The sequence below is a fragment of the Crotalus tigris genome, unplaced genomic scaffold, assembly GCF_016545835.1.
Source record: "Crotalus tigris isolate CLP2741 ecotype Arizona unplaced genomic scaffold, ASM1654583v1 scf7180000020686.41320, whole genome shotgun sequence".
Lineage (NCBI taxonomy): Eukaryota > Metazoa > Chordata > Lepidosauria > Squamata > Viperidae > Crotalus > Crotalus tigris.
Genome location: NW_024098135.1, coordinates 21,247 through 38,914, shown reverse-complemented (window position 1 = coordinate 38,914; position 17,668 = coordinate 21,247). Strand labels below are relative to the sequence as shown.

The 17,668-nt window shown below is 38.8% G+C and overlaps 1 protein-coding gene across 1 annotated transcript; it reads left to right on the top strand.

Annotated features, from left to right (window-relative positions):
- The first annotated feature begins 1,497 nt into the window (after positions 1–1,497).
- LOC120319372 (extracellular calcium-sensing receptor-like) lies at positions 1,498–8,260 on the top strand. The gene is made up of 4 exons (XM_039368179.1): positions 1,498–1,755; positions 3,215–4,039; positions 5,396–5,522; positions 7,362–8,260. Exons 1-4 carry the CDS (start codon positions 1,498–1,500, stop codon positions 8,258–8,260), a joined length of 2,109 nt encoding a protein of 702 aa, XP_039224113.1.
- Positions 8,261–17,668: the final 9,408 nt, after the last annotated feature.

Below are 17,668 nucleotides of genomic sequence, written 5' to 3'. Positions count from 1 at the left end.
GGGGGTTGGACTAGATGACCTCCAAGGTCCCTTCCAACTTTACTACTATTACTATTACTATTACTATCTAACGGAGTCATCATCTATTTTTTTAGCTAGGCTCAAATATTAAAGACTTTGCATGAAGGCATTTCAATTCAACAACAATCAAAGTATCTGTTTAGTTGTTAATTAACTTTTAAACCACAGGGAGATTGGCACAAGGGATAATAATGATCCTGGCTGATTCATTGTGTCACATTCCCTCCTGACTTTCTTCCTTGCTAGAACATATATTCCAAATCTGGTGATATTCATATACAAATTGGCACATACATGGCTGTTCAAATAGAAATTGATGGATTGTCCCATGAAGGGCATTTTCAGATAAAATATTGGGATTAAACAGAGGATGAACCATTGGGGTGCATACATACTCTGGAAGACAAAAATATTTTCACCATCCCAAAAGCATGAAGATGTTATTCCTTTTGATGTTCCTAATGCAGAAGGTAGTTACTCTGAGAAGCCATTCAAGTGAAGCTTTCCCTGTTCCACATGAGTGGTTCCAGCCTGGTGATCTTGTCATTGGTGGGATGGTGTCTCACATTTTTTACCACTTTTATGAAATTGAATTTAAGGAACATCCTTCTCTAAAACCTTATGACTTACCTCTGTAAGAAGTTTTATTTTTCCCATGTATTTTCTTAGCTTAACCTGGTTGCCCAAAATTTCTGATATTTGCTTTCTTTACATTATATTAAAGACCTTCTCATGAAATGTATGAAAGTTTTGTGCAAGAAGTCCATTGAAGGACATTTTACACCAAACTTTCAGGAGAAAGCTGTAAACGCTTTTGAAAATAAATGCAGAGTTTACACATACACACAGACACACTCACACACATACACACACACAAACACACATACAAGCCTTTATCATTCAAATGTATTGTCTTATGACAGAAGAAAGCATTTTCTTTACATTATATTAATGTCCTTCTCATGAAATGCATGAAAGTTAGGTACAAAAAGTCTATTGAAGGACTTCTTACACCAAAATAACATGTATTTCATGAGATAGACTTTAGTATAATGATTAATTTATTGTATAAATTAAATTTAATGAGCTTGAGGTAATTTAAAAAATGTTCCGTATGATCAGCCCTCCCAAAATGTACATAGAGTAAATGAGTGATACTTGCTGAAGCTGTTCCTATTATACTTTGTGCCCAAATTGTCAGAATTATATTTGTTAACTGAAAAAAGTCACTACTTTTATTTGCTGTAGTATATTATTGTTGCAAATCATGAAAACACCAGGTAAAATGTAAAATTGAACTCTGTGGAACTCTATTGAATATTTTAGAAAGGATATTCTATTCCTACTCCCAAGAGAGATGGTTTGTTATTCATATAGAAATGCTGCCACTTTACAAGAATTGTGAAATTCTTTTTTCAATGGGGTATTTAATTTATTTGCAGTGTAATAACCAAATTTTATCAGCATGTCCTTGCCATGGCCTTTGCTGTGAAGGAGATCAATGAAGACTCCCAGATTTTACCTAACATCACTCTTGGGTTCCATATCTATGATAGTTACTACAACCCAAGGTTGACCTATCGTACCACTCTGGACCTGCTTTTCAAATCCCAGGAATTTGTCCCTAACTACAAATGTGATAACCAGAAGAATCTCCTGGCTATCATTGGGGGACTAGGTGCTCCTACTTCATCCCTTATGTCAGAAAGCATAAACCTCTTCAAAATTCCACAGGTAATTTGACTTCATGTGTAATGAATATGAGATTATTTCTGGTGTGCCTTTCTGCAGGACTTCAATTCTATCCACTTTTTCTCCTGTCTGCAGTTTCCCCCCACAACCCAATAGGTTGGCTCAAAGTAGTCAGTGAAGTATATCAAAACTTTTTATTTGATAGATTAGAAAAGTAAAATGTAAATCATAAATTACATTACAAAATTAATCTTATTTGAGAGGGTCATTTGATGTTCTGATCTGACCACTATCTGTGGTTGAATTCTGGAGCTGTGTTGAGATAAGGAGTGAAAAGGCTGGCTAGCACATGCTACACAATTACTACATAAACTCTTTGAGCAGGAGAACATATACAATGTTAGATAAATGATTTTCCAGTCTCTTTTTCAAACCTCCAGTAATGGAGCACCCACAACCTCTGAATGCAAGTTGTTTCATTGGTTAATTATTCTCCCCATTAGAAATTTCTCCTTAATTTTAGGTTGTTTGAATCCTTGATTGGTTTCCATCCATTGTTTCTCCTCTTGCCTTTGGAAGCTTTGGAAAATAATTTACCCTTCATCTTTGGAGCAACCCATAAATATTGGAACACTGCTATCATGTCTCACGGTTTTAGGGAGGATCTATGTTCAGTCACTTCCTGCCCATCCCCAACTCAAGCCTATCCAGCATTTTCACTGCTGTCCTCAACACGCTGCTAGATTCCACCAAGTCACCCAATAATAGTGACAACTCTCTTTGCTATGTCTGGGTTGGTGTCTGTTAATAATAATTGAATGTAAAATTCAACTGATTTGGCTGGAAATTGTTGAAGGATTGGAGCTTTATGTTACTTTGGGAGATTTCTATAATAATTGCAGTAAATGAAGACATACTTGACTCTTTCTATTCCTCCAGAGTCTTGTGGATAGTCTTTCATCCATTCTCTACCTTGGCCAGAGAACGGAAGAAGGTAACACAATACCCCTAGCTCTTAAAAAGCTTTTTTCCTAAGCTAGGAAGAGTTTACATGCTCAGATAGTTAGCAGGTTTCTGGCTGTTCATAGAACTCCATAGTAGCAAACTAAATTTAGTTTGTAGTCTAGTTATATTCATTCAGTGAGAAAATATTTCATCTTGGGGGTTTTATTGCTATAATGTTCATCAAAACCATAATGTACCTAGAGTTTGACAACTTTTTAATTTTTCAGTTTCCATCTAGGAGTCATTTTTCCCTCTTTTTCCACTGGTTATCATAAATAATAATTTTCCTTTCCTTTCCCTTCCTTTCATCTTTCTGTCTTCCTTCCTTCCTTCCTTCCTTCCTTCCTTCCTTCCTTCCTTCCTTCCTTCCTGCCTGCCTGTCTTCCTTCTTTCCTTCCTTCCTTCCTTCCTTCCTTCCTTCCTTCCTTCCTTCCTTCCTTCCTTCCTTCCTTCCTTCCTTCTTTTCCTGTAGTTGACCTATGGCTCTTTTGCCCAGGAAGAATTTCAGAGTAACAAATTATCTTCACTTTACTGCATGGTCCCAAATGAGGACTATCAGTACATGGGAGTTATACAACTTTTCCTCCATTATGGATGGACGTGGATTGGAGTCTTTGCTGTTGAAACGAAGGGAGAAAGATTTTTGCAGAAACTGCAGCCATTGCTTTCACAGAATGGGATCTGTTTAGCTTTCACACAAAAAATTCCACAACATATCCACTTAGAAGATTTGTCAGAATTATTAGGTTCAATCTCAATTATTTCGAATAAATTGATGGATCGGAAAACAAATGTTTTTCTTGTCTATGGAGAATCATTCACAATAGTGTGGCTCAGAACTGTCATGTTTCTACGTGGTCCTGAAAATAAAAACAGATCATTATTCAGAAAGGTTTGGATCCTGATGAACCCAATTGATATCATACTGACGGGAGCTCAAAGGAGTTGGGATCTCCAAATGTACCATGGGGCTCTTTCCTTTACAGTGCATTCAAGAGAAGTTAAAGGCTTCAAAGAATTTCTTCAAGTCATCAAACCTTCCACCCACAAAGATGGATTTCTTCAAGAGGTTTGGCAACAATTGTTTGACTGCGTGTTTTTAAAGGCAGACTTACCTTCATCTATCAGTGGAACCTGTACTGGGGAAGAGAATTTGGAGAATCTGCCTGCACCTCTGTTTGAGTTGAAGATGACTAGCCAAAGCTACAGTATCTACAATGCTGTTTATGCAGTGGCACATTCTTTGCATGAGGCAGTGAGATCAAGTCCCAAATGGACAAAAATTCAAAGGGTTGAATTTCCAAATCAGCAGCCTTGGCAGGTAATCTCCCCATGCCATTCCTATCTTTTGTTTTAGCAAATAGTAATTCTCAATGTGATATGACTTGTTTCCCCTGGTCTATAGCCACATATCATTAGAGATCCTAAAGCAACTAGAGTTTTATTGTAAGAGATTGTTGTTTCTTGTGGAATAAAAGAGATTTAAAAGTCATACTGCCTTTGCAAATTTTGCTCTAGTGAAAGGGATGAATGAATCTACCATCATTCCATTAATCACCATTTCTTCTTTCCTGACTTATAAATTCATCAGTCCTGGTTCCAAGAATACAGTGGAGAGGCATCTAAAGGCAGTCTTTGTTTTTTGCCCAATAAATCTTTCTGAAATGGGAACATTTCATTTTTTATTAGTTTTTTGAAATTTAATCAAGGCAGGTTTGTTATCCTGGGAACATAAAGCTTATGACAGTTGTTCTATTATAGCAGAGGTGTGTTATTTCCATGAAATGATGTTGGTTTTTATATTTATCGTAAATTAGCAGAAGAATTGCTGAGTTTGCTGTCTTTAAAGTCCTCATGACGATTAATTGATAAAGTAAGTTCCATATTTCAGTTATTAATTGTTCTTGGCGTGTTGACATTTTCTTCTTCTGTATTTGAAGACAGCGAATGTTGTTTGGTTTCCTTGGAAGGAAGAGTAAAAGAAAGAGAAATTCCTGATGCATTGTTTCCTTTTTGACTTTATTTTTCTCCTTCAAGTAGCTCCACCAGTTTCTTCAAGAGATTTCTTTTAACAACTCAGCTGGAGAAAGAGTCTTCTTTAAAAACAGAAGAGAAGGTCCAGGTGGCTTTGACATTATCAACATGATCACGTTCCCAAACAGATCGTTTCAGAGAGTTAAAATTGGAAAGTTACACCCCAATGCTCCAAAAGGGAAAGAAGTTATCATTGAGAACACAATCCTTTGGCACCCTGGTTTTAACCAGGTATGAATAGCAATTGGGCTGTTGGTTTATTATATTATTGAAAAGTAATAGCAATAGTGCTTAGAATTACAGTATGTACCGCTTCATAGTGCTTTACAGTCCTCTCTAAAGAGTTTACAGTCAGCATATTGTCCCCAAGAATCCGGCCCCTCATTTTACTGACCTCAGAAAGATGGAAGGCTGAGTCAACTTTGAATTCCTGGCAATGACCAGAATTAGCATGCAATACTGCATTCTAACTGTTGTGCCACTATGGCTCAATCATGTTCAGATACAAAGGAACAAATAACCCTAACCCTAACCCTCTGTAAAATGTTAACAATGTTAAAGGTCATTTATGTAACCCAATGTAAATAATTTCCATTGTTTAATCGGGATTCTTTCATATCAATGGCTATGTTTATGTCTGTAGGTTCTTCCTGTTTCTTTGTGTAATGACCACTGTTCCCCTGGATCCTGGAAAAGAAGGGCTGAAGGCAGTCAGTTCTGTTGCTATGACTGCATTCCATGCCTAGAAGGAAAGATTTCTAATGGAACTGGTAGGTTATCAATTTCACGCCAGGATTGACTCTACATCTGCCAAAAGGGCAGTTTTGCTTCTGACTCCCACTCATACCAGAAAGTGCATGCCACCATTGTTCACCTGTCGTGTCCCCCCAACAGTCCCTGTGATCTCCTATCACGTGCTGGCAGGCAGAGGCTACATGGCCTAAAAGTCCCATTCTGTCTCCTCCATGCTCAAGAAGGGGGGAGGTGAGGGGGAGATATTAACAGTGTAGCTTCCACAGGCCATGGCTTTCCCACTAGGGGGCAGGATCATCCTTGTGAAAGGGAAGCCTTGCAGGCTGTGAGATCAGGCCAGTGAGTGGGGCATCGAGGCGCTAGGCAAGCAGCAGCCCCAGTGGCAAGAAGGGCCACTGAAAAGAGCGGATTTTGTGTGTGTGCCTGCTACAAACTCACCCATCAGCTATGCTCTCCTTGCCTCAGATCAGCTGTAGCATGCCATGGAGAGCAAGGCTGATGTGGGCAAGGCAGGTGCACATACAGACTCCACTATTTTCAGCACCGCTTTGGTTCCTGGCCCAGCAAAGTGGAGCTGGGCATGGTGAGGCGAGACCCAGCAAAGCAGAGCTGGAGGAGGACAGGCCCATCAAAGCCAGGCATGGCCAGGTGTAACGGGTGAGGTGGGGAGAGGTGGAGCAAGACAGGGAATGACAGAGCAGGATGAGGCAAATGAGCTGCAGCTGTTCCTGTGCACCTCCAGCCTCCAAGCGCTCACCATTTCCTTTGTGTGCACTGGGAGGGTGCCCAGCTGGGTTGGGATGGGCCATGGCTAGGGCAACAGGGGTTGGGGCAGCGGGGGCTGATCCCTTGCCATTTCTGGAAAAGTTCCAGGAGCCAAATTTGGGCCCTTGGCAAGCCGGCCCCGACACGCAGTCCTTGTGTTTCATATATCTGCTTTATAAGGACTTCAGGTGTGGGTGTGTCAAGTGAGGGTCTTATGATGTGTCAAGTGTGAGTCATCAGAGATGGGCTCATGATGGGGAGGTTACTTCAGGTCAGGGCTATTGGAGGATGTGAATTATCAGGGGGTCAAGATCCATCACCATCCTCTCTTTGATGACTCATACCTCAGCCACTGATAATTCACACTCTACAATGATCATGACCTGAAGTACCACCCCATCACAAGGCCCATCACAAGCCCCTCTCTCATGACTCATACCTGACCCATCATAAGACTCTCACTTGACACATCCTAAAGCACTTATAAATAGTAAAGCACTGAAATAGAAATCTCCTAAATGCCACTGAAAATGTTACCTAGCCTGGTAACAAAAAGTTGAGAGAATGAACCTTCACCCTCAACATTCTGAGTGCTATAAACTGATTAAGGTCAGTTTAGCTGCAATGAATGCAACATTTCTTTTCCACATGATCTGCCATTTTCCAAGTTTTAACTTCCATAAAAACCGGAAAATACGTAGAAGCAAAGGGAATTTCACTAGGTCACAGATGTCTTATGAACGGATCAGTTATTTTATCATCCAAGGCACACGGGATGGATATTTGTAGAACCAACTATTGTTCTCCACGTAGAAAACAAAAGCATTGTAAAGTCAAGATAAAATAAAGGGATGGACATGTCCCTTTCAGAGCTGTATGCAATGAAATTCCATTTTAATGTGTGCCAATTAGTGTACATTCAAAGTGAAAATAAAGTTTCTATTCTGTTCTGTTTTGTTCTATTCTACTCTAAATATCATTTTATCAGAAAGGTTCATTATAGAAAAGAATCAGAAGTGGCATCCACACAGGCTATAATTTTCAAAAACACAAAATGGATAGATGACAAATTTGTTGGCTTTTCTTTCCAGATATGGATGACTGTTTTGAATGTTCAGAAGATCATTACCCAAATAAAGAAAAGAAAGGCTGTATCCTGAAACTGCTGGTCTTTCTAACTTTTGAAGAAGCTTTAGGAATTGTTTTAGCCTCAGTCACTCTTGGTTTCTTCTTCTTGACATCTTGGGTACTTGGAACTTTTATTAAACACAGGGACACTCCCATTGTCAGAGCCAACAACAGGTCTCTCACCTATACCCTCCTTGTCTCGCTTTTGTTCTGTTTTCTCTCCTCTTTTTTATTTCTCAGCCAACCTGGCAAAGTGACCTGCCTTCTCAGACAACCAACGTTTGGAATTACCTTCTCAGTGGCCATTTCTAGTGTACTGGCCAAAACCATCACGGTGGTTGTGGCTTTCATGGCCACTAAACCTGGATCTCAAATGAGGAAGTGGGTGGGGAAAAGATTGGCCTTTGCTGCGGTCCTTTCCTGTTCTCTTGTTCAAGTATGTATTTGTACTCTTTGGTTGTCAACATATCCCCCATTCCCTGAGTTAGAGATGCACTTAGAGCCCCAAGAAGTGATTTTACAGTGCAATGAGGGGGCAGCTACATTCTTCTATTGTGTCTTGGGCTACATGGGTTTCTTGGCCATTGCCAGCTTCATTGTGGCTTTCCTTGCCCGTAAATTACCTGACAGTTTCAATGAAGCCAAGTTCATCACCTTCAGCATGTTGGCCTTTTGCAGTGTGTGGGTCTCCTTCTTTCCAGCCTATCTGAGCACAAAAGGCAAAGCCATGATAGCTGTGGAAGTCTTCTCCATCTTGTCTTCCAGCGCTGCCTTACTGGGATGCATATTCTTGCCAAAGTGCTACATCATTGTTTTCCGGCCTGAGCTAAACCACAGGGAACAACTAATAAAGAAAATGTAGTACATCAGATTGTTTTACCTAACGTTTTTTTCCTTTGAATGCATCAAGCTAACAAGATTTTGACAATCTGTCTGTTAATATTTTTAAGAGATTTGACATATTGACTTTAAGGATAAAGGGCAGCTGGCAGTTCATGGTTTTTATAGCTTCACTTTATAAACCACTGTATAAATATAGGAAAAAGCTAATGGATATTTTATAGACATGTATTTAGCTCAGTATCATAGTGAGTCTGTTTTGGATTGATTGGTGATCTTTGAAAGGTAAAAGGTAAAATGTTTTTGAACATTTAATATACATTTAACTCTGTTTTTTTAAAAAAAATTCATGAACAGTCTAGCCATTCACTCTCCATCCACCAAGGTATCTTTATTATATGAAATTTAAGTTTCCTACTGCCTCATCCCTTACTAGAAGTGTATGCTGAGTGATGTCCATATAAAGTTTGATTTGATTTGGTTTGACTTAGGTATGTCTTCCATTAGTCCTTTGGAGGAGACCCCTTATATTATGTAATATATGCATGTAATATATGTGCTACATCATTGTTTTGTGGCCTGAGCTAAACCACAGGGAACAATTAATAAAGAGAATGTACTACATCATGTGTTCTTTCTGGCTATGGAAAATGATTAATAATATATTTTTATTGTACCCTACTATCCAATTTTAATAATGTTGCAATTTAAAGAGATATGAAATGTAATCTTCCTTCTGCCTCATCCCTTATTAGAAACATATGCTGGCTGATGTCGGTAATAGATTTTGATTTGATTTGGTTTGATTTAGGTGTGTCTTCCACTAGTCCTTTGGTGGAGACCCCTTCCATCATATAATATATGGCTAATAAAATACCACACCAGGCTAAAAAGCAGAAGACCATGAGTTCTACTTTAACCATGAAAGCCACCTGGGTGACTTTAGGACAGTCCCTCTCTCTCAGCCCAACTCACTTCAGAGGGTCATTGTTGTTTGGGGAAAAATAGGAACAGGAAAATGTGTTGGATATGTTTGATGGTTTGAATTATTTGTCAAAACAATAAATAAATAAATTGCTTTGGCTCCTGTATTTTAATTTCATGATATCAATATTGCTGTTGATTCACATTAGCATTCTCTGCCTGGAAATATGAGTGAATTTATCCAAATGGCTATCTTTTTTTTTTTTATTGAAAATTTTTTAAATTTTCCCCAAAAAAAGTTCCCTTCCCCGAAATCTCCCGACCCTCCCCTACCCTCCCCCAACCTTCCCAGAGCTGGATACAGGCTTAATTAAAATTTTAAAAAAAATCTTAAAACACATATATTCCATGAACATATCCGAATACATTAATTACACAAATTATAAAGTAGTTGACAACAGTATATATAAAAAAAACAAGAAGAGAGAAAAAAGAAACAGAAAAAGAAAAAATAAAATAAAAAAGGAAAATAAAGAATTAAGAAAAATATCTATAAAATATCTTAAACTTTAAATATAAGTTATTCAAAAACTAAATAATATTTTTTTATATCCAACTTATATTATATAAAATCTATCCATCTTTTCCATATCAAGAGATACTTCTCTTGCGATTGATCTTTCAAAAAAGCCGAAATCTTTGCCATTTCCTCCAAATAAGAAACTTTAAGAAACCATTCTTGCAAAGTAGGCAAAGATTCCTTCTTCCAACATTGCCCTACCACTAAATTCATCCAAATAGCTATCTTGTTTAATTTGCATTCCTTAATAAATAAAAATGTTTCCTCTTCTCTCTTCAACTACTCAGTTCATTTTAAATGAAAACTGGGAATCCTGCTCCATTGTAAGAAATGAACATGAATTTGAACAATTAGGCCTATTTTTATTGTCATTGTCCCTTACTATATATTATTTTAATTGGCATTTTCTCATTATTAAACCATCAGACATTTATTATCTCACCAATAGGAAAATAATTATTTCTTACAGGAATCTTAGTTAGGCCCAAACTTGCTGAGCAAAAGCATTTTAAAAATTTAAATTCCCGCTGCTAGTGAGGATATGATTAAATATAGTTTTTAAAAAACCAGATTAATATGAAGCAACCAGAACTGAGAAACAAGATCCTGAAATTTACATTTTTTTTCTTAGGATCAACAATCAACAATAAAGGAAGCAGCACCCACAAAATATGCAGCAAACATATGGTGAGGTAGCCATGACAGTTTCAGAGACGATATCCAGGGATCCTCATGCGACACTATGCACGAAGACAAGGATTCGTTGGTGGAACACACAACCTACTGAAACAGAGCCATGGAAATTCTCACAGTCACACTCAGTAACCACAATTTTTCTTTTCTTTATGTATCAGTTCAATATTTCCTATTGTGGTTTGTGATGCTCTGACTTAGACTATTTATATTGGCCTGTGTTCAGTTAAAAAAATAATTAAACTATTAGCCATTTATTCTTTCATGAAAAATATATTCTTTTTCTTTTAATGACCCTGTAATCCCTTTCTTTGGGGTGGAATCAGGGTGACTGAATGGACCTGAGCATTTACTGCCCTGATGCCCTTCCTGATGCCTACATGGAGTTCACAGCAGATATTTTATGCCCAAAGAGAAAAACATCTGCCACTACCTAGGATCAAATTCACAGCCTCCTAACTGAGAGGCAAAAACTCACCCTTTAGACCACCATGCTGCTCCATGAAAAATAAAACAATTATCTAGCGGAATCATCATGTTTTTTTTTAGCTAGGCTCAAATATTAAAGACTTTGCATGAAGGCATTTCAATTCAACAACAATCAAGGTATCTCTTTAGTTGTTAATTAACTTTTGAACCACAGGGAGATTGGCACAAGGGATAATAATGATCCTGGCTGATTCATTGTGTCACGTTCCCTCCTGCCTTTCTTCCTTGCCAGAATATATATTCCGAATCTGGTGATATTCAAGATACAAATTGGCACACACACGGCTCTTCAAACAGAAATTGATGGATTGTCCCATGAAGGGCATTTTCAGATAAAATCTTTGGATTAAACAGTGGATGAACCATTGGGGTGCATACATACTCTGGAAGACAAAAACATTTTCACCATCCCAAAAGCATGAAGATGTTATTCCTTTTGATGTTCCTGATGCACAAGGTAGTTACTCTGAGATGCCCTTCAAGTGAAGCTTTCCCTGTTCCACATGAGTGGTTCCAGCCTGGTGATCTTGTCATTGGTGGGATGGTGTCTCACATTTTTTACCACTTTTATGAAATTGAATTTAAGGAACACCCTTCTCTAAAACCTTATGACTTACCTCTGTAAGAAGTTTTATTTTTCCCATGTATTTTCTTAGCTTAGCCAGGTCGCCCAAAATTTCTGATATTTGCTTTCTTTACATTCTATTAAAGACCTTCTCGTGAAATGCATGAAAGTTTGGTGCAAGAAGTCTATTGAAGGACATTTTACACCAAACTTTCATGAGAAAGCTGTAAAAGCTTTTGAAAATAAATGCAGGGTTTACACACACACATACACACACACAAACACACACATACAAGCCTTTATCTTTCACATGTATTGTCTTATGGCAGAAGAAAGCATTTTCTTTACATTATATTAATGTCCTTCTCATGAAATGCATGAAAGTTAGGTACAAGAAGTCTATTGAAGGACTTCTTACACCAAAATAACATGAATTTCATGAGAAAGACATTAATATAATGATTAATTTATTGTATAATTTAAATTTAATGAGCTTGAGGTAATTGAAAAAAATGTTCTGCATGATCAGCCCTCACAAAACATACATAGAGTAAATGAGTGATACTTGCTGAAGCTGTTCCTATTATACTTTGTGCCCAAATTGTTAGAATTATATTTGTTAACTGAAAAAAGTCACTAGTTTTATTTGCTGTAGTATATTATTGTTGAAAATCATGAAAACACCAGGTAAAATGTAAAATTGAACTCTGTGGAACTCTATTGAATATTTTAGAAAGGATATTCTATTCCTACTCCCAAGAGAGATGGTTTGTTATTCATATAGAAATGCTGCCACTTTACAAGAATTGTGAAATTCTTTTTTCAATGGGGTATTTAATTTATTTGCAGTGTAATAACCAAATTCTACCAGCACGTCCTTGCCTTGGCCTTTGCTGTGAAGGAGATCAATGAGGACTCCCAGATCTTACCTAACATCACCCTTGGGTTCCACATCTATGATAGTTACTACAACCCAAGCATGACCTATCGCTCCACTCTGGACCTCCTATTCAAATCCCAGGAATTTGCCCCTAACTACAAATGTTATACCCAGAAGAATCTCATGGCCACCATTGGAGGATTAGATGCTCCTACTTCATCCTACATGGCACAAGTTATAAGTATCTTCAAGATTCCACAGGTAATTTTTGTAGAAGGTTGAAAGAGAAACTTTTCTTTCTTTTTTAATGAATATCAGAGATTATATTTTGGCCAAGCCTTTCTGTAGGACTTCAATTAAATCCACTTTTTCTTCCTTCGGCAATTTTTCTCACAACCAAATAGGTTGGCTCAAAGTCATCAATCAAGAAAATTAAAATCTTTTATTTGAAAGATTAGAAAAGTAAAATTTAAACCACAAATTAACAGTACAAAATTAATCTTATTTGAGATGATTATCTGTTCTTCCGGTATGACCACTACATGTGGTTGAATTCTGGGGCTGTGTTGAGAGAAGGAGTGAAAAGGCTGGCTAGCATATGCTACACAATTAGTACATAAATTCTCTGAGCAGGAGACCATATACAATTTCAGATAAATGCTTTTCCAGTCTCTTTTTGAAAGCCTCCAGTAATGCAGCACCCACAACCTCAGTGGCAATCTGTTCCACTGGTTGATGCTTCTCACCATTAGGAAATTTCTCCTTATTTTTAGGTTGTTTGTCTCCTTGATTGGTTTCCATCCATTGTTTCTCCTCTTGCTTTTGGAAGCTTTGGAAAATAATTTACCCCTCATCTTTGTAGCAACCCATAAATATTGGAACACTGCTATCATGTCTCATGGTTTTAGGGAGGATCTCCTTTCAGTCACTTCCTGCCCATCCCCAACTCAAGGCTATCCAGCATTTTCACTGCTGCCATCAACTCACTGCTAGATTCCACCAAGTCACCCAATAATAGTGACAACTCTCTTTGCTATGTCTGGGTTGGTGTCTGTTAATAATAATGAAATGTAAAATTCAACTGATTTTCCCGGAAATTGTTGAAGGACTGGAGCTTTATGTTACTTTTGGAGATTTCTATAATAATTGCAGTAAAGGAAGACATACTTGATTTTTTCTGTTCCTCCAGAGTCTTGTGCATAGTCTTTCATGTATTCTCTACCTGGGCCAGAGAACGGCAGAAGGTAACGCAACAACCCTAGCTCTTAAAAAACTTTTTTTTTAAGCTAGGAAGAGTTTACATGCTCAGATAGTTAGCAGGTTTCAGGCTGTTCATAGACATGAGATATCTGAAACTCCATAGTAGCAAACTAAATTTAGCTTGTAGTCCAGTTATATTCATTCAGTGAGAAAATATTTCATCTTGAGGGTTTTATCGCTGTAATGTTCATCAAAAGCATAATGTACCTAGACTTTGAGAACTTTTCAATTGATCAGTTTCCACCCAGGAGTCATTTTTTCCATCTTTTTCCACTGGTTATCATAAATAATAATTTTCTTCCTTCTTTCCTTTCCTTTCCTTCCCTTCCCTTCCCTTCCCTTCCCTTTCCTCTTTCTGTCTATCTTCCTTCCTTCCTTCTTTCCTTCCTTCCTTCCTTCCTTCCTTCCTTCCTTCCTTCCTTCCTTCCTTCCTTCCTTCCTTCCTTCCTTCCTTCCTTCCTTCTTTTCCTGTAGTTGACCTATGGCTCTTTTGCCCAGGAAGAATTTCAGAATAACAAATTATCTTCACTTTATTGCATGGTACCAAATGAGGACTATCAGTACATTGGAGTTATACAACTTTTCCTCCATTTTGGATGGACATGGATTGGAGTCTTTGCATTTGCAACTACGGGAGAACGTTTTTTGCAGAAACTGCAGCCATTGCTTTCACAGAATGGGATCTGTTTAGCTTTCACACAAAACATTCCACAACATATCCACTTAGAAGATTTGTCAGAATTGTTCGATTCAGTCTCAATTATTTCTAATAAATTGATCGATCAGAAAACAAATGTTTTTCTTGTGTACGGAGAATCATTCACAATAGTGTGGCTCAGAACTGTCATGTTTCTACGTGATCCAGAAAATAAAAACAGATCATTATTCAGAAAGGTTTGGATCCTGATGAACCCAATTGATTTCATACTGACGGGAATTCAAAAGAGTTGGGATCTCCAAATGTACCATGGGGCTCTTTCCTTTATAGTGCATTCAAGAGAAGTTAAAGGCTTCAAAGAATTTCTTCAAGTCATCAAACCTTCCACCCACAAAGATGGATTTCTTCGAGAGGTTTGGCAACAATTGTTTGACTGCGTGTTTTTAAAGGCAGACTTACCTTCATCTATCAGTGGAACCTGTACTGGGGAAGAGAATTTGGAGAATCTGCCCGCACCTCTGTTTGAGTTGAGGATGACTAGCCAAAGCTACAGCATCTACAATGCTGTTTATGCAGTGGCACATTCTTTGCATGAGGCAGTGAGATCAAGTCCCAAATGGACAAAAATTCAAAAGGTTGAATTTCCAAATCTGCAGCCTTGGCAGGTAATCTCCCATGCCATTCCTATCTTTTGTTTTAGCAAATAGTAATTCTCAATGTGATGTGACTTGTTTCCCCTGGTCTATAGCCACATATCATTAGAGATCCTAAAGCAACTAGAGTTTTATTGCAAGAGATTGTTCCTTGTTACGGAATAAAAAAGATTTAAAACTCATACTACCTTTGCAAATTTTGCTCTAGTCAAAGGGATGAATGTATCTATCATCATTCCATTAATCACCATTTCTTCTTTCCTGACTTATAAATTCATCAGTCCTGGTTCCAAGAATACAGTGGAGAGGCATCTGAAGGCAGTCTTTGTTTTTTGCCCAACAAATCTTTCTGAAATGGGAACATTTCATTTTTTATTAGTTTTTTGAAATTTAATCAAGGCAGGTTAGTTATCCTGGGAACATAAAGCTTATGACAGTTGTTGTATTGTAGAAGAGGTGTGTTATTTCCATGAAATGATGTTGGTTTTTAGATTTATGGTAAATTACCAAAAGAATTGCTGAGTTTGCTGTCTTTAAAGTACTCATGATGATTAATTAATAAAGTAAGTTCCATATTTCAGTTATTGATTGTTCTTGGTGTGTTGACATTTTCTTCTTCTGTATTTGTTTGGTTTCCTTGGAAGAAAGAGTAAAAGAAAGAGAAATTCTTTATGCATTGTTTCCTTTTTGACTTTATTTTTCTCCTCCAAGTAGCTCCACCAGTTACTTCAAGAGATTTCTTTTAACAACTCAGCTGGAGAAAGAGTCTTCTTTAAAGACAGAAGAGAAAGTCCTGGTGGCTTTGACATTATCAACATGATCACTTTCCCAAACAGATCCTTTCAGAGAGTTAAAATTGGAAAGTTACACCCCAATGCTCCAAAAGGGAAAGAAGTTATCATTGAGAACACAATCCTTTGGCACCCTGGTTTTAACCAGGTATGAATAGCAATTGGGCTGTTGTTTTATTATATTATTGAAAAGTAATAGCAATAGTGCTTACACTTACAGTGTATACCGCTTCATAGTGCTTTACAGTCCTCTCTAAACAGTTTACAGAATCAGCCTATTGTCCCCAAAAATCTGGGCCCTCATTTTACTGACCTCAGAAGGATGGAAGGCTGAGTCAACTTTGAGCCAGTGAGGACTGAACTCCTGGCAATGACCTGAATTAGCATGCAATACTGCATTCTAACCATTGTGCCACTATGGCTCAATCATGTTCAGATACAAAGGAACAAATAACCCTAACCCTAAACCTCTGTAAAATGTTAACAATGTTAAAGGTCATTTATGTAACCCAATGTAAATAATTTCCATTGAATTCTTTCATATCAATGGCTATGTTTATGTCTGTAGGTTATTCCTGTTTCTTTGTGTAATGACCACTGTTCCCCTGGATCCTGGAAGAGAAGGGCTGAAGGCAGTCAGTTCTGTTGCTATGACTGTGTTCCATGCCTGGAAGGAAAGATTTCTAATGGAACTGGTAGGTTATCAATTTCATGCCAGGACTGACTCTACATCTGCCGAAAGGGCAGTTTCGCTTCTGACCCATGCCAGAAAGTGCATGCCACCATTGTTCACCTGCCGTATCCCCCTGACAACCCCTGTGATCTCCTATCAGGTGCTGGCAGGCAGAAGCCCCATGGCCTAAAAGTCCCATTCTGTCTCCTCCATGCTCAAGAAATGGGTGAGGGGAGGGGGAGATATTAACAGTGTCACTGGTGGCCACCGGACATGGCTTTCCATTAGGGTGGCAGGATGATCCCAATGAAAGGGAAGCTTGCATGCTATGAGATCTGGCCAGTGAGTGGGGCATGGAGGCGCTAATGCCTAGGAAGGTGAGAAGCAGCCCCAGTGGCAAGAAGGGGCACTGAAAAGAGTGGAGTCTGTGTGTGTGCCTGCTACAAACTCACCCGTCAGCTATGCTTTCCATGCCTCAGATCAGCTGTAGCATGGTGTGGAGAGCAAGGCTGATGTGGGCAAGGCAGGTGCACATACAGACTCCACTGTTTTCAGCAGTGCTTTGGTGCCTGGCCCAGCAAAGTGGAGCTGGGTGTAGTGAGGCGAGGCCCAGCAAAGCAGAGCTGGATGAAAAGAGGGCCATCAAAGCCAGGCATGGCCAGATGTGACGGGCAAGGTGGAGAGAGGTGGGGCGAGGCTGGGAGAGGCAGATCAGGATGAGGCAAATGAGCTGCAGCTGTTCCTGTGCACCACCCGCAGCCAAGCACTCGCCATTTCCAGTGTGTGCATTGGGAGGGTGCCAAGCTGGGTTAGGATGGGCCAGGGCTGGGGCAACTGGGGCTGAGGCAGCGGGGGCTGATCCCTTGCCAATTCTGGATCAGCTCCAGGGGCCAAATTTGGGCCCTTGGCAGGCCATCCCCGACCTGCAGTCCTTGTGTTTCATATATCTGCTTTATAAGGACTTCAGGTGTGGGTGTATCAAGTGAGAGTCTTATGATGTCTCAGATGTGAGTCATCAGAGATGGGCTCATGATGGGGAGATTATTTCAGAACAGGGCTATTGGAGAATGTGAATGATCAGGGGGTCAAGATCCATCACCATCCTCTCACTGATGACTCATACCTCAGCTACTGATAATTCACACTCTACAATGATCATGACCTGAAGTACCTTCCCCATCACAAGGCCCATCACAAGCCCCTCTCTCATGACTCATACCTGACCCATCATAATACTCTCACTTGACACATCCCCACCTAAAGC

Bases quoted from the DNA above. Each gene is read 5' to 3' on its own strand.
- LOC120319372 (XM_039368179.1), top strand. From the start codon at position 1,498: ATGGCCTTTGCTGTGAAGGAGATCAATGAAGACTCCCAGATTTTACCT. The intron at 4,040-5,395 runs GTAATCTCCCCA...TTATGTCTGTAG, and splicing joins CAAATCAGCAGCCTTGGCAG to GTTCTTCCTGTTTCTTTGTG. The intron at 5,523-7,361 runs GTAGGTTATCAA...TTTTCTTTCCAG, and splicing joins AAAGATTTCTAATGGAACTG to ATATGGATGACTGTTTTGAA.